Source organism: Mus pahari, chromosome 2 (genome assembly GCF_900095145.1).
Source record: "Mus pahari chromosome 2, PAHARI_EIJ_v1.1, whole genome shotgun sequence".
Classification (NCBI taxonomy): domain Eukaryota; kingdom Metazoa; phylum Chordata; class Mammalia; order Rodentia; family Muridae; genus Mus; species Mus pahari.
In genome coordinates, this window is record NC_034591.1 from 116,434,471 (window position 1) to 116,451,708 (window position 17,238).

At 47.1% G+C, this 17,238-nt stretch overlaps 2 protein-coding genes across 2 annotated transcripts in view; one reads left to right on the forward strand and one right to left on the reverse strand.

The window, feature by feature from the left end:
* The window catches only part of Eif4e3 (eukaryotic translation initiation factor 4E family member 3), a 66,319-nt gene extending 53,321 nt beyond the window's left edge, over positions 1-12,998 (reverse strand). Inside the window, exon 1 of the mRNA XM_021190954.2 lies at positions 12,854-12,998. The gene's annotated coding sequence lies outside the window, so the exon portion shown is untranslated. The remainder of the gene's footprint in view (positions 1-12,853) is intronic.
* Positions 12,999-13,109: 111 nt separating this feature from the next.
* Gpr27 (G protein-coupled receptor 27) lies at positions 13,110-15,820 on the forward strand. The gene has a single exon (XM_021190950.2). It carries the CDS (start codon positions 13,427-13,429, stop codon positions 14,567-14,569), a length of 1,143 nt encoding a protein of 380 aa, XP_021046609.1. The 5' UTR covers positions 13,110-13,426; the 3' UTR covers positions 14,570-15,820.
* Positions 15,821-17,238: the final 1,418 nt, after the last annotated feature.

Consider the following 17,238-nt stretch of genomic DNA (forward strand, 5'->3'; position numbering starts at 1 on the left):
CAAGACAGGGTTTCTCTGTATAGCCCTGGAACTCACTTTGTAGACCAGGATGGCCTTGGACCAGGCTGGCCTGGAACTCAGAAATCCACCTACCTCTGCCTCCCAAGTGCTGGGATTAAAAGTAAACAATACTTTGTAGCACGCAAGGCTTGAAAGGTATCATGCCCAGAAGATGAGCGCTATGAGAGCTGCCCAGCCCCCTCCCAACGATGAGGACAAACATAAGCCAGAAATTGGTATTTAGTGGATGGTTAGGATGAAAGTAATGGCGATGTGTGAGTTTCATAAAGTACGCAACAGAAACCTGTGACAGCCACCTGTGGGACATGCTCGAGAATGCCAGGATGAGTTCTCATGCAGTGAGTGAGGACTCAGAACAGCACTGTAGACTGTGCTAAGTCACAGATGTGTGTTGTGACCTACAAGAAAATGCTAAAGTCACAATGAAGCAGAGTAAACAATCCAACCAAGGCTCTAACAGGAAGTAGAAAGAAATAGTGAACGTCAGAAAAGGAGAGTGAGTGAAACGAGCAGGAAGCAAACTGCAGGGAGAGAGATTTAAATGTTACAATCGCTATATTTTCATTAAATGTACACAGACTATATTCTAACTGCATGTTAGGGACTGCTAAACAGGATTACAAGCAAGACTCAAGCAGAAAGATACCTGTCTTTACAAAAAAAAAAAAAAGACAATTGAAAAATTAGTTACTATAGTTTTCCTACTATATAGATGGGAATCTCTTCCCAGTCTTATTGTAAAATATTTTATTGCAAGTTATGCTCAGGATATGATCATAAAAGCAAACTACAAAGCAAGCTACAAATCAATGTAACTTCTACTCTGGCTTACATTTAGTGCTTTCTTCTTCTTCTTCTTCTTCTTCTTCTTCTTCTTCTTCTTCTTCTTCTTCTTCTTCTTCTTCTTCTTCTTCTTCTTCTTCTTCTTCTTCTTCTTCTTCTTCTTCTTCTTCTTCTTCTTCTTCTTCTTCTTCTTCTCCTCCTCCTCCTCCTCCTCCTCCTCCTCCTCCTTCTCTCCCTCCCTTGTCCTCTCCCTGTCTCCTGCCCCCAACAATGTGTATCCTTAAGTTAATTCTTACAGTCATTTTGTTCTAACAACAGTTCTTCTCATGCAATGCCACATTAAGAAAGCCAGAACAAAGGTGTTTGTTTTCAATACCAGCAATGAAGACTAATTGAGAACACAGATGCACCAATGTGCAAAGAGGAAACAATAATTTCAAGTTCTAGCCCTGACAGCACTCTAGAGTATACAATCAAAAATGGTTACAAGTTCAAACAGAAATATAGGAAGCCAGAATTGCAGTTATGGATTTAACAGTCCTCTCACAGTAGACCAGAGCAAAAAAATCAGAAAGAACATAAATATCTTAACAAACTGTCAATCACCTTGATCTCATGGACAATTATAGAGCATTCCACTCAATAAAGACAAAATACACTCTTGTCAAGTACATGTGAAGTTTATTTGTTTTAACCAACGAGACACAGCATATTCCAGGCCATAAAACTAGTGTCAATAAATTTAATAGAACACAAGTATGTTTTCTGATGAGTGGAATCATCCAAAGGGGAATTAGAAGCTTTCTGCAATGAGTGGCTATAAAAACACATACACTGAATCCATGGGATGTGGCTGAATCGAGAGAGGCCAGTCTGTGGCACACAAATCAGAATGACGGCCTCAAGTCAAGGGATCCAGCTCCCACGCTAAGCCAGGAAACAAAGCTGGACACAAATTAAGGAGAAAGAAAACTAAAGTCAGAGCAGAAAACAATACAACCGAAACAACACGGGGGAGGGGATCAATGAAACCAATGTGTAAGTCTTCAAGGTTTCAAAACATTGATTAAGTTCTAGTTACAGGACTTAGAAAAAACAAAAGGACATAAATTACTGATGTCAGAGTTGAGACAGATGACATCAATGCTGATTTTATAGATACACAGAAGTCAACAGAGGGCCGGGAAGTTGCAGATGTACTTTATGAAAGTCCCTAATAACCACTAACGACTGTGTACAGGAGAAAAGATATGCTTGTGTTAGTTACACTTGTTAACATTTTGTTTAGAAATTTTTGTCATTTATATTCATGAGAGCCACTGTGTGAGTACTTCCCTATTAGGTCAGATTTACCCTGGAAGGATAACAGCAACTTGCATAAATATGTAAATAGGCAAATCCATGACATTATTAACAGATGCAAAGAGACATCTGTAAAATCTGACATTTACACCCAAACTTTAAAAAGCTGGAGAGCTCGCAGCAAAATCAGAGTGAAAGGGAACCTGTTCACATGCAGGTATTGACAAAGACACGCAGTTACTGTTAGACCTGATTGTGACATGCCAAATGCTTCCCCATTGATAACGAGAGGGAGACCTTTGTGGTCTGCTCTCATCATTTGTTCAAGATAATTCTGGAGCCTATCACCAAGGCAACAGCGTTAGGAAAGAGAAAGATAATTCCTAGATTAGAGGAGAAGTTAAAGTCATCTTCAGTCACAGATAATAATCTATACATAAACCTGATGGGACTTCCCCAAAGGGCTACTAGAGTGGATAATTTAGCAAAGTTTCAAGATACAAGAACAATTTCCAAAATTCAATCCAATTTTTATACCTGGAAGTTTCTTTAGATGCTATTTATAATGATTTAAAAATATGAGACGCTCATAAGTCAATCTGACAAACAATATACATGAACAAATAAATACAGATCTGTGAAAAGAATCGAAGGGTTGACCCAAATGTCCTGGTTTTCTTTCTTTCTTTTTTTTTTTTTTTTCTGGTTTTATTTCTGCTGCCATGGTAAAACACGCTGAAGGAAGGTAAGCTGTGGGAGGGATCTTAAGTTACAGTCCATTACTACAAGGAAGTCCAGGCAGGAACGAAAAGTGTCACGTCCACAATCAAGCAGAGAGTCAAGGCATGGCCCCTGGCTTTCTGCAGCTCAGGTAGCTAGCTTCCTTTCCATCCAGACAGTTCAGGGCCCAGCCACCATTCAGGGGTGCCGTCCCACCTCAAGGATCATCAAGAGGACTCCCCACAGACATGCCCACAAGCCAATCTGATCTAGAAAATTCTTCATCAAGACTCTCATCTCAGGTGACAGTTGAAACTAAACAGCTCACCAAGTAAGTGAGAAGCTCTACCCTGATCAGGAGGAGACAGGGCTCTGAAGACTTTAATTACTCATTGCATAATCCCAACTGAAATCTCAGTATGCATTTTTTGCAGAAGTTGGTAACTTTATTCCCAAACACATATTTAAATGGTAATGACTCAGAAATTGCCAAAATTTTGGAAAAAAGAATAACATTGGAAGAACAGCAGTGTCTCTTTTTGAGGTTCATTGTAAAACCACAATAATCAATGCAATGTGGCATTGAGATCCTGAAAGAGATGGCTGGAACAGAGGAGAGAGTCTAGAAATAGACCCACAGATGTATGGACAATTAGTTTCTGACCAAGATATAAAAGCAACTGAATAAGCAGTAAGGTTAACGAAGGGCGCTGAACCAACTGGATGTCTGTAAGGGGTTGGGGGAGACCCTTTGACTGCACTTCAGACGATTTGTAAAACGTAATTAAATGTGGAACATTTTTTTTAAAAGCTGAATGAAAAAATAAAAAATAATAAAACTACTAGAAGAAAATGTAGGAGAAAAATCTTAGTGATGTGGTAGAGGCAAGAATTCACCAAAACTATAATCCCTTCAGTAATCAAAATAAAGAATGAGACTTGATAAAAATTAAAATCCCTTGCTTTTTCAAATACATTAAAGAGGTTTCCATGACGGCTCAGTGGGTAAAGGTGCTTGAGGCCAAGTGTGATGATCTAAGTCTGGTCACCAAGAAGCACATGGTGGAAGATTAGCAACACCTTCCGAAAGTGTCCTCTGACCTGAACACATGGCACATGTGGCCCGTGTGGCATGTGCAGCACACATACAAACAGGGATGATCTTTGTCAAAAACACAATAAGAAACAAAAGACTCCCACAATGAGAAAATATGGCCACAGTTTTTTTTTTTTTTAACATGAAGTGTGTTTATTAGGAAAAAACCACTGCTAAGATTCATAAGTCATTCTCCTGCACACTTAGTCCTAAGCCAGGAACATCCAGTGACTGCACGGGAAAAGAACACCATGACAGTACCAACCGGGTTTTGCCTACCAAAAAGGAACTTTAAGGCAGTTCAACTTCAAGCCACAAAAGCTACATCTATGGTATAAAGTAGCATCTAAAACCACGGTCGCTTCAAGAGTGTCAACTCTCAAATATCAATAATGAATACATGGCTTACTAAAACATATGGGCAAAAACTGGACAAGTTCATCAGTAAAGGATATATAGAAGTGGCAGATAAGCATCTGAAAAATTGCCTGTATTAGTTATTCCCAGTCTAGTAGATCTCTGTCAGCTATGCTGTTGAGTACAAAAGCAAAATGCACCATTTCCAGATGTCTAAACTCTTCACCTGCAGACCTCCAAAGCATCTTTCTCAGGACTCTACTGGGATATACAGAGCACATGAATATGGAGCTAATGGGAAAAAGAAAGATGTGAGCTCTGCTGTCTGGGAGCGCTGACACACAGTAGGGATACAGACACACAGTAGGGGTACAGAATGCTATGGAAGGAATGAGGGGCTGAGCGGAGAGTAGTCCAGACTAGACAAGGGTAATGGAAGGAGAGTGGGAGCACTGGAGGCGTTCTGAGAGACGCTGAAGCTTAGGGACTGTGATCAGGCCTCACGTGATCTTAGATAGGTCATGCAGACACAAGCCAAAGCACCTTCAGTGGCCTGCATATGTCCCACACTGTTCCACCTCCTAAGGCCTCCAATCTGTCTCCCACACCACCGCACTATGGATCAGATTTCCAGCACTGGAAGGCTTCAGGGGACACAAACCATATCCAAAAAACACAGCAACAATCTAGAAAAATCAACAAATATTAGATGCATCTTGAATGGTGGATCTCTCTGTCCTTAAAAGTGTCTTAAAGCACTTTGAAGGAATATGCCTCAAAAGCTACACCTTAGAAAATGTACGCAATTACAATATTCAGTGCACTATTTGTGTGTGTGTGTGTGTGTGTGTGTGTGTGTGAGTGTGTGTGTGTGTGTATAGGGGGGTTACACCTACATGTGAGAGTGGACATCTATGCACAGGCCAGAAGACAACTCTGGGTGTCATTCTTCAGGTGCTACCTACCTTGTTTTTTAGGGACAACGTTCTCATAGACATGGAGTTGCCAAGCTGGGTCAGGCTAGGTTGGTTAGCCAGTGAGCCCATCTCTGCTTCCACAACACTGCAAGCTATAAGCACACACCTCCGTGCTTGACTTTGTACATGTGTCCTTGAGCTGGAATTCAACTCTGCCTGTTGACAAGACAAGCACTTTACCAATCATGCCGTCTCTCCAGCTCCTAGGTGGTTTTGAGTAAGTGGAGAGGGTAGCAGCAGGGCATGCAGTCTCATCCATGGCTAGCTCCACACACCTCAGGAGGACTGTTAGGTGGAGGGCTGTTAGGTGGAGGATTGTTGTTAGGTGGAGGACTGTTAGGTGGAGGACTGTTAGGTGGAGGACTGTTGTTAGGTGGAGGACTGTTTGGTAGAGGACTGTTATGTAGAAGACTGTTAGGTGGAGGACTGTTAGATGGAGGGCTGTTAGGTGGAGGACTGTTGTTAGGTGGAGGACTGTTAGGTGGAGGACTGTTAGGTGGTTTCATGCCTTAATCCTCTAACCTCAGGGCAGCACCCACATCCTGCTGGATCCTTCAAGTCAAACTGAGGACCACAACGCTAGCTAGCTCAACCACTAGAGAGAGCCACTCAGCTCGTGAGTGAAATGGAAACAGAAGAATGGTCACCTGAAAGGAGGCTTCTAGCTCCAAGTCTTCAGAGGTGAGCACATTACCTGGAGTAACTGCAGAAGCCAGGTAAGTAAAGGGGGGGGGGCATTGTGGAGGCGGAGGGGGGAGCAGGATGAGAAATAGATGATCTGATGGTGGAGTAGGGAAATGGAGCAGGGCTCTAAGTAGGGAGGGTGAGGGAGATAAATACAAATGGAGGCCAGAGGAAGGTAAAATAACAGTAAAGATGTCTAAAAAGATCATAAATGTTAGTAACTACCTGAAAATACCTGTAATCCATGTAAGTCAGTGAATACATAAACAAATATAAGTTTGAATGAAATATTCCCATCTCAGCCGGCAACACTCTCTTCAAAAGCTATAGACTAACAAAGATTCTGACATGAGGCACAGGATCCCTCTTCTGAGTTGTCAAGATTGTCAGAGAGTCCCAAAACACAGACGCAGTGCCCAGAGGACTCAAGGTGGGTCTAACCAAAAGCTTCCTCTCTGAGTATGAGTTCTCGTGACACCAGGAGACACCATGCAAGCTTCCAAAGGAAGGAAACAGCCTATAGTCCTATCTACCTATGACATCTGTAAGTCACAAGAATAACCAGCATAGCAACATAGCTGCACGCAGCAGCGTAACAAACACAGGCTGCAGTTGTGGCTCACATACCTCGGCCGTAACCAACAGCTCTCTAATTAGACTCAAGACTTACTTGACAAGTGGGAAATCATGTCCAGTACTGGAAACCTTGCCAATTCATTTGTTGTTGGAGAAGTCGTGGATCACGAAGGAGAATCTAAAACCATCACTTTACTAAACCAATATAATCTCCAACTACCATCTAAATATTTATCCTTATACCCACAGATAAGTATAGTTCTTACCACTGATCATCAAGGAAGCTTCTCTATGCAGTTGAGGAAGACCATTATAAAAAACTACAACCAATCAAAATGCATAGTTGTGGAGCCCAGTCCAAAGTGATACATCTACAACACAACCCTGGTACCTAAGGCTCAGGGATCGTTGTGAAAAATGCAGGCAGAAAGGCCATCGGAGGTAGAAGATCAGGAAGTCTGCTGTAAAACTGTGTCTTCCAGAAATGCAAAGAGAATCTACACCCATGAAGCCTCACCAACACGGCTGCCTAACCATGACCCGAAGACGGACAACACCAACAGACATGCTAATATGTGTGGAGGAAATCTCAGGAGGCTTCAGCCCTGATGGGGTCAGCCCCCAAAATGTGTTTATAACATTCTACAGTCGGAGCAGACTTTATACGTATTAAGTGTATATATACAAATATATATTAACAGTTAAAGAAAAAGATGACATGAGTTTGAAAGAGAACATGGGAGGGGGTTAGAGGGAGAAGGGGGAGGGGGAGATGACATAATTACATTATAATCTCAGAAAACGATTTCAAAGAAAAGTTATTCCTCATGCTGAGACATGACTTTAAGTCACTTGAGTATTTAATGCATTAAACAAGTATCAACAGTGGAAATTTGATGGCAATAGCACACCCCTGTTGGTCCCTCATGATCCTTCTCAATACTGGAAGTACCTTTCCATTGCAGTGTACCTTCTAGAAAAGCTCTCACCTGTTCAGATGCAGATGCAAGAGGGTGTTTTATATATAGTACCTAATCCCTCTAATAACACTGCACACACCTGCACACAGGGGACACTGAGTCTTTCAGGAGATTTAAGAAATGTGTAGGACACAGTGTTGTTTTTCCCTTCTCAACTTTGTAATAGGAGGCTCGGCCCATTTAACACTGCTGATGGTTTTCCTGTCATTACCTGTCAGTTATTAATAACTGAGGGTAGGATGGCTCAGTGGTTAAGAGTGTACATTGCTCTTGCAGAAGACTCAAATTCAGTTCCCAGCACCCACATCTGGCAGCTCACAGATGCCCATAAGTCCAGTCCAGGGTTCTAAAGCACCTGATCTCTGAGGGCACCTATAACACACAGTAATAATGCCCGCCCACCCCATCTTTATGTGGAATTGGGATATTCATCTTCCCCTGACACTTCATTCTGTCTGAGCTTAGGTTACATAATTACCACTCTGAGCAGTTGGGTATTTTATAGAAGTACCTAGAAAATGCACACAAAACACCCAGTGTTTCACTGTATACAAACAAATGACAGCAGAGCGTATGGCTGATAGAAGGGTACTGACTGAAACCCTCTATATGTCCCTCAAGCTCACATCAGCATCCTCCTGCTACAAATACTGAAGCCTATGCAAGAGACAAACTTGTACCATCCAGAAAACAAGTGTGACTTCTGTGGCCATTCCCAGGACAGTGCACGAAGTCAGACCCCACAGGCTGACATTCACTCGGAAAACCATGAGCAGAAGTCTGTATCACTCTGGACAACTATCCATCCTTTAATAAGGTCACAGTGATGGCTTCATGTTAATACAAATTGGGTTTCACTTTGCATTATTTGTAATTCTGTCCTCTTGGGCCATTCACTGTACAACTGTCCCCATTACCTAATTTCAGGAAATTTTCATTACTCTTTTTTTTAAAGATTTATTATTATATCTAAGTACACTATAGCCATCTTCAGACACACCAGAAGAGGGTGTCAGATCTCATTATGGATGGTTGCAAGCCACCATGTGGTTGCTGGGATTTGAACTCAGGAACTTCGGAGGAGCAGTCAGTGCTCTTAACTGCTGAGCCATCTCTGCAGCCCTCATAACTCTTTGAACAAATGCTATAGCCATTCCCAGCCCTGCTGCATTCTCCACCCATCCTCCCCCAACCAACTTTGTGACTCTATGAATTTGTAGAGAACAAGGCTTATGCGCTAGTGACATGAAACCAGTGATCGCAATATGTAGTTATACACCCTTACCTGATTGGCGCCTTGACTAACTGTAGCTTGTCCCATTGATATATTCTCTAAACCCAACTCGAATTCAAGGAACCTTGTCACACAGTATACATTCAATATTTGCATGACAAATGTGGAAGTAGGTCCCTATGGATTCATGGAAAATCCACAAAATCAAGGGAAATATAACTACTTCTTATAAACCTAACTTCCGACTCTGTCACTGTTTTGCCCTGCTGGTGGGTTATGTGTTTTAGGTTTCAGGGCAGTTCCTTGCTTCTTTAAGAGTGCCATAAATCTGGTGCACATATTTTACAATACATGGTCATTCAAGCTAGTGTATGTCAGCATGGAAGCTGGTACTTCATCAGCTGGGGTCAAACTGTTCTCGTCTTTAGCCACTGTTCCTGAACTGAGGTATGGACATCTTGGCTGAGACGTCTGTCCACGGTCGTCATCTTCAGTGATGACATGCTACCCATGTACATACCTTGTGCTTTGCTTTCTATTAGTAGGTCTCACCCAACTGACTGTTCCTGACAGCAGGCCTGTGAGATTCAGGGGTCTGGAGACTCAGAGTAAACAGAACTTTCCCAGAGGTACACAGATAATGACTGATTTGGGAATGAGCCAGCTTATATCTAACTCCAATGCCTATCTGCATTCGTGGGGTTATGGCTGACCGCTACTGAACAGCCCAGTGCTATGCTCTGATAACCCAACATCCGATGGGCCCAGACTCTGGCTCGCTGCCTCTCAGAGATAGGATGGGGCTGTCAATACAATGTTCTCCAAGACAGAAACCTGAGGAGGTAGTCAAGATGGCTTCCCCGATAATGGAACCCACAGCCTCAGCTGCGTGTGTCAAAATGTCCGACTTGTCTCTCTGAACAAGCTGGTTTATATTACCAGCCACACTACGTGCATCAAAGACATAAAATAACTGACGGGGGGGGGGTCAACTTCAACTCCTCTATCTATGTACAAAAGAAAAATACTTATGAACGGAAATTTTTATTGGAAAAAAAACTCATTTGCCTTTAACAAGAGATATTCAATTTGGTACCTAAGAAAATATTTGCAAGTCTTGTCTGAAGTAAAAAGAAAACAAGTTGATCCCAGCCAATAAAATGTTAATGGCTTTTCTTTAAGTATGAATCTATTTTAATCTATTGAACAAACGCTGAGAATGAAGGCTGTAGACACGTGAGTGCTGCCACAGTCGTGACTTACACGTCCTGCTGCCGCCGGGCTTATTTGATTCTGGGCAAATGATTAAACCAAACCTCAGATCCCAAAGAGAAATCTATCAGACCATACAGCAGTCTGTCTGTCTGTCTGTCTATCATCTATTGTCTATCTAGCCATCATCTGTCTATCTGTCTCTCACAAGGGAACCATGAACTCTTTCTTTCCCTTCTCTGAAGATTAGCTCTTTCCACTTGGAGAAACAGACACACTTAAACTCCATTTTTTCCCCCTCACCTACAAACTGAAGACCCAGAGATCCTAGAAAACCAATACCACATTTTGTATATGTTAACATTCTAGATTTTGAGATGTTAAATGATTTGCTGGGAGATTTATACTCATACCAGCAATGCTATCAACATTCCAACTCAGTGGGGGAAGGGTCTGACCTAGAATGAGAGGACCTGGGCCCTACTTCCCACTCAGCCATAAACGGGTCAGTAAAACCTGAGTGTCTGACTAGATGTTTTGAAAAGTTCTTCTCCCTTTAAAGGCACTCTTGTTCTCAGTCCTGAGCGCCTGCTACTCACTGTCGGTCATCCTTCTCGCTGCATTCTCATCTCAAGAGGCAGAGTCTGGGGCTGGAGAGATAGATGGCTCAGTAAGGTACTTGCCTTACAGAAAGACCTAAGTTAGATCCGTAGAACTCATGTTAAAATAGCCAGGTAAGTTTCCGTGTAACCTCAGTGCTCGGGATGAGGAGACAGATGAATCTAAGGCTAGCTAGCCAGGTAGCCCAGGATATTTAGCAAGCTCCACACCAGGAGAAGAACGGGAAATCCGGTCTCAAAAACAAAATGGTACAGAACCTGAGGAGGCATACTGTTGTCTTCTGCACCTAGCCCCATGAGTATGCACTCTATATATTCACACTGCTTTATCTGCTAAGTAGAAACTGTAACCATACATACCACACATGGCCACAGCAACGGCATTAAATAACACTTCGTTGTTTAATACAGTGTTTGGCATCTCAGTGCTCAGTATATAGAAGCTACATTTTACATCAACATAAAGGACCCAGTGACGGGTCTTCGTGGACTGTAGGGAATTTCCTTCTCTGAGCAAGTACGGCCCACACGGTGGCAAAATCTCATTGTCCAGGGCTATGCATCTGGTTTTAAACAAAGAAAGAGATCCCTTTCCCATTCTCTCACTGAGAGTGGGGGTCCATCACATTGTGCTTGCTGTAGTGTGGGGCTTCTAGAAAGCTACTTGAAGGGGGGGCCAACCTACATGCCAGGAACACCTCCCCTCTTCCCCCTCTCTCTGCCAGGGACGCCTGCAGCCCATCATGATCACGAGGGGAAGGGAACACTTCCACAGATCCAGTCTGTGGGCCAATAACTAACAGCAGCATCCACTCGCCTCCATGATGGAAATACAATTCCTAGCTCACGCACCCTCCCAAACACACTGCTTTTTTTGTTATCACATATACTTATAGGACTGCCCAGTCGCCTCCTCTTGACCACTTAGGAGTACCAAGAAAGGCATTCCCTGGAGATTTTTGCAAAAATGTCCAAACTGTCTCCCAAGGCCTTGCTACTCAAAGGAGGGCCAACAGCCAATGTAAGTGTCACTGTCGAGACCCATTCTGAACCTGAGTCACAACTGTGTTTTAAGGGGACCCCCCCCCCAGTGACTTCCAAATGCAAAGTCTTAGGCTTCGGACTAACATCCAGGCTCTGCTTTCCTGGTCTTTGGCTTGTTATGTCCCTCGCCCAGGCAGGCTTCCAACCTGCCACCCCCTTACTCAGCTTCTGGGGTGCTGAGACCACGGATGCATACGACCACAAGGATGCTGTTACTCTTCTTCAACCCTCATGCCACTCTCCTTCTCCAGCACCTGTCTGTCACAGGCTAAGTTTTGACTCAGCTCAGCCTGGCACTTCAGGCTCTCTGGGATGGTGACCTTAGGAATGCCCACCAAGACGCCTATTTATGCACGTAGAATTTTTAATGGGTTTATCTGAAAAACAACACAGCCCTTAATTTTGGTTCCCACATTAAGCAATGAGGATAGTGATATAAACACACACACACACACACACACACACACACACACGCACTCACGCACTATTTAGGGACTAGTCAGATGGACAGGATTTTAAGAAGAAATAAAACCAGATGATGGGAAACTGTTAAGTGCTAGGAAGCAAATAAAGAGGCCAGTGACAGGCAGACAGTCTGCTCCAAAAGCCTTAGGAATAGGGACTCATTTGAGAATCTGGTATAGACAGTGGGCCCAGCAGGAAAAACGGTGTTTAAGGGCCAGAACATGGGACTGGCCGTTTCAGACTAACCCAAGAAATAGATATCTCAGGAGAGACACATTATTTAAGGAAAATGCCTGATTTCTTTCCGTGGTACTCGTTTAGTTACGCTTAAGAGTTAGAGAGCAAGCACGCTTGAGGGTCCCTGAAAGTCCAGCCTTGGAAACAGGACTAAGTAAAACTGAGATCCCAGCTGGGCCACTTCCTGGCTCTGGACTCCCTTGCCCTCTAAACCTAGGCTTCCTGGGGTAACCGGTAGGCTTCCGAATAGAAGCAACTTTGCAGTTGTCTCTGGGGGTAGGGGTGAAGGGGGTGCACGTACCCCCTCCCCGCGTGCTACCGCCCACATTAGGCTTCACCTGGGTATCTGTGTTCTGTGCTCACCCCGTTATGTTGCTGCCCATCATTACCAGCTTTCAAACAGAAGGTCCATCCCAGACATCCCTGCCTCCTCTTCCCCCAGGCCTCCCAGACCCTGCCACCCCACCGTTGCCCCCAGCTCCCGGCCACAGTGACCCCAGCGCCGGCGCTTGACGCCGCCGCCGCGCCGCCGGACCCCCGTTTACCTGGGGCCAAACGCGACTTGTCGCCACCTCGCGTCCTGGGCCCTGCCTCCCCTCCCGGCTGTCGCAACGGCGCCCCCAGCCCAGTCAGGCCCGGTGCGGCGCGGGATGCCTCGGCGGGACTGGCGGCGGCGGCCACGCTGCGCGCTCCGGCGGAGGGGAGGGGGCTCGGCGGCGGCGGCGGCGGCGAAGGCGGTGGCGAAGGCGGCGGCGGCGGCAGCGGCAGCGGCAGCGGCAGCGGCGGGCCCGGCGGGGGGCAGAGCCAAGAGGCGCGGCGGCGGAGGAGGACCGGGAGGAGGACGCGGAGCATGCGGGGGGCTGCGGGCCTGCCCGCAGTGAAGCCCGCCGCGCCCAGGGCGCAGGGAGTGGCCGTCGCCTCCTGCGCGCACCGCGACTGAGATGGCGGCGGAGGCGGCGGCGCGGCCGAGGCGCGCGGAGCCCCCGGGGCAGGGCCGGCCGGGCGCGGGCTGACAACCCCGCGGGCCCGGAGAGCTAACGTGGAGGAGTGCAGGCCCCGGGGCGGCCTACGGCGAGCGGCGAGGGCCGGCGGGGAGGAGGAGGAGGAGCACGGCCGCGATGGCGAACGCTAGTGAGCCGGGCGGCGGCGGCGGCAGCGGCGGAGGGACCGAGGCTGCCGCGCTGGGCCTCAGGCTGGCCACGCTCAGCCTGCTGCTGTGCGTGAGCCTGGCGGGCAACGTGCTGTTCGCGCTGCTCATCGTGCGGGAGCGCAGCCTGCACCGCGCGCCGTACTACCTGCTGCTCGACCTGTGCCTGGCCGACGGGCTGCGCGCGCTCGCCTGCCTCCCGGCCGTCATGCTGGCGGCGAGGCGCGCGGCGGCCGCGGCGGGGACGCCGCCGGGCGCGCTGGGCTGCAAGCTGCTGGCCTTCCTGGCCGCGCTCTTCTGCTTCCACGCCGCCTTCCTGCTGCTGGGCGTGGGCGTCACCCGCTACCTGGCCATCGCGCACCACCGCTTCTACGCCGAGCGCCTGGCCGGCTGGCCGTGCGCCGCGATGCTGGTGTGCGCCGCCTGGGCGCTGGCTTTGGCCGCGGCCTTCCCGCCGGTGCTGGACGGCGGTGGCGCGGACGACGAGGACGCGCCGTGCGCCCTGGAGCAGCGACCCGACGGCGCCCCGGGCGCGCTAGGCTTCCTGCTGCTCCTGGCCGCGGTGGTGGGCGCCACGCACCTCGTCTACCTCCGCCTGCTCTTCTTCATCCACGACCGCCGCAAGATGCGACCCGCGCGCCTGGTGCCCGCCGTCAGCCACGACTGGACCTTCCACGGCCCGGGCGCCACCGGTCAGGCGGCCGCCAACTGGACGGCGGGCTTCGGCCGCGGGCCCACGCCACCTGCGCTCGTGGGCATCAGGCCTGCAGGCCCGGGCCGCGGCGCCCGGCGCCTCCTGGTGCTGGAGGAGTTCAAGACGGAGAAGAGGCTGTGCAAGATGTTCTACGCCATCACGCTGCTCTTCCTGCTCCTCTGGGGCCCCTATGTGGTGGCCAGTTACCTGCGCGTCCTGGTGCGGCCGGGCGCTGTCCCGCAGGCCTACCTGACAGCCTCGGTGTGGCTGACATTCGCGCAGGCCGGCATCAACCCCGTGGTGTGTTTCCTCTTCAACCGGGAGCTGAGGGACTGTTTCCGAGCCCAGTTTCCCTGCTGCCAGAGCCCCCAGGCCACTCAGGCCACCCTCCCCTGCGACCTGAAAGGCATTGGTTTGTGAAGCGCGCTCTGCCACCCAGGCTCCCTCTGGCTTCGATTGTGACCGCGCATCTTTCCCTTCTGTTCCGTTGTCTGGTTTTTCTCTGCTGCCTTCATGAGACTCTCAAAGTGGATACGCACTTGGATTGTATAGACCCCTGATCTGGGGCCAGGGGAGGGGATGCCGAAGTCCCGTTCTGTCCTTTAATTATACTTTCTTCCTGACAGTAGGCCCTGCAGTCTTTTTGTACTGGTACCGACTTCTTTTCTTCCACGTGTGATTTTTTTTTTTTTTAAATAAAGGCTACACTGGTTTTATTCATGCAAAGTTTCCTAGAGACCATGGCCAGTTTTCTACAGAGGCTATTTTTGACAACCTCAAGTGGCATTACCTTTGCGTTGCAGTGAAAGAGAGCGAGCTAGGGAATCTTCTGTTGGAGATGGAAGAGAGGGACAAAGTTGTCTAAAGTCCCCTCAGAACTGCAGGCCACAGGGCCAGGTGAGCTGTGTGCCTTGTTTTGGGGTGTGGGGAACTTCTCCCAGCGGTGACACTGAACTTTAGGAGAAAATGTGAATGGGTAGGAGGACAGTCCCTTTTGAGTCACTTAAGGAGCAAGGTTTGGGGCCCTGTGTAAGTTATTATAAAACAATGCATCAGCAAACAGCTGCTCTGTAGATGAGTCTTGGATGGAAACTTTCTGTGAGACTGTGACTTTTAAACAGTAAAAAGTGTTTTGGATAGTAACGTGGAGAAAAAAAAAACAGTATTGCATGTGTTTGTACCGATTGTGATTTGCGGATGGGGTGGGCTCTGGAGGGCAGAAAAACTACAGGTTTGTTTGGGTTAGGGGTTTGGGGGATTTCCCCCCAATAAAAAGTTAAAATACTTTTGTGGAAATGGCTTGTGCTTTGATAAGCCCAGTTTTACTCTGTATTATGAGCTAATTTTCCCTCTGAAGACTTGTCTGTGGTTAAGAAGATAGGGGACATAACGGTGCCTCTCCCAGGAGACAAACATTTTCCTGCGGGGTTTGCTAAGTTAGGTGGTGCTGTTCTACTCATGGCTGTTTTCAATGATTAATAAGAAACTATAATTTAAAATACTATCTCTTTGTTAGACATTGTCATTTGAAACCGAAGGACTACATTGCAAGTACTGTATAATACTTTTTGCTTAAACTGCTATGTTTTTATTAATGTAACTTGCGTTTTGAAGATTTCTATCTGTACTTCTCTTTGCATTACACAAATATACCAGTATTTTCACTCTGGAGTGGCTGTTTTGTTTTTGAGGCCAAGTCTCTTAGGTCTGTTGCTAAGTAACACACACTGTCCGTTGGTGTCTGCTGTCCCGTGTCAGGCGTTTGGTTTGGATATTGGCATCTCTGAGAACTGGAAGCTCTTGTGAGCAAGGGTGGGGAGTTAGTCATGGAGGCCAGAGGTTGAGCTCTGTGGATCTTCCTCTCCATGTTATGTTTTTGAGACAGGGTCTCTCAGTCAAACAGAAGCTTGCCAATTGTCTGGGCTGGCTGGCCGGTAAGCGCAGGGACCTTAACCCTGGGAATTTCAGGTGCCCCCAGATTTTTTTTTTTCTTGGAGCTTAGCCTCTCAAGCTTCTGCAGCAAGCAGGTCACCACTGAGCCTTCAGAAGCATGGGCTACAGATGGAGCTCAGGAGAACATTCGCCTAGAACCTGAGAGGCTTGGAGTTTGATTCCGAGAGTCACCACAGGGGAAAAAAAACTCCACTGATTTAAAAGGAAAAAAAATCAATTTGACAAACTATTCATAATGGATGTAGTAAATATATGGTTTATTTTGAGGATAACATTAACTATTAAACATTATGTTCAAGAGAGATGAACAATAAGGGCGTGTGGCCAATCTGTCTCTACTAAATAGCATCGTTTTGTTCTGCTTGTGAGAGCTGCAGACACCAGGCTGCTAGTCCACTTGGAAGGCTCCTGTTCTCCCTGTAACCTCAGTTCAGGTAGTGCTCCACCCCTGGGTTGTGGAGGGTCATTCACCAGAAATCTTAAGTGACGTCCAAGACAGAGGGGGCAGGGGAAATTAATCCTCCTCTCTCACATACCTATCCAAGTGACTCAAGTTCAAGTCACAGAGGTCACCGGGGCCATGTTTTACTCAGAATATTTAGCATCCGGCATGCCACGGGAATCCCTCCATGCCAGGATATCCCTGAGCTGTTCCGGTCTTGGGCAGCAGCCAGACTATATCAGAGACACCGGGTGATGCTGGGGCTCCTGAGTCCCAGGGATATTTTCAGAGGAATTAGATGGCGGGGCTTACGCAGCCCAGTGGTTCCCATTGGGATGTGCTGAGTCGGGAGCCCCTCTCCACGGAGAAGTCGCCTTCTACATCCCTCAGTTGGCTCAAGACGTGATTTACTTTCGACATGCTGTGTGCACACTTGCTTATAGAGGAAGGCATGGTCTCCACTGAGGATGAGGGGCAGAGCAGCAAGCAGCCATTAAGGACTGGACTGTCCCAGATGCTCAGCTCATTATAGCAGAGCAGGTACAGTGCACTCAAAGAAGACAAGAACTAAGTAAGATGGTTCATGTGCTAATCTGGGATATTAATTCAGCACGCACACACCCTCCCCAGGGTGAGATGAATGAGTTGTCTCCATGCTCAAAGCAACAGAAAAAAAAAAAAAAGGCTATGTATA

Coding starts and splice junctions, on each gene's coding strand:
- Gpr27 (XM_021190950.2), top strand. CDS start 13,427: ATGGCGAACGCTAGTGAGCCGGGCGGCGGCGGCGGCAGCGGCGGAGGG.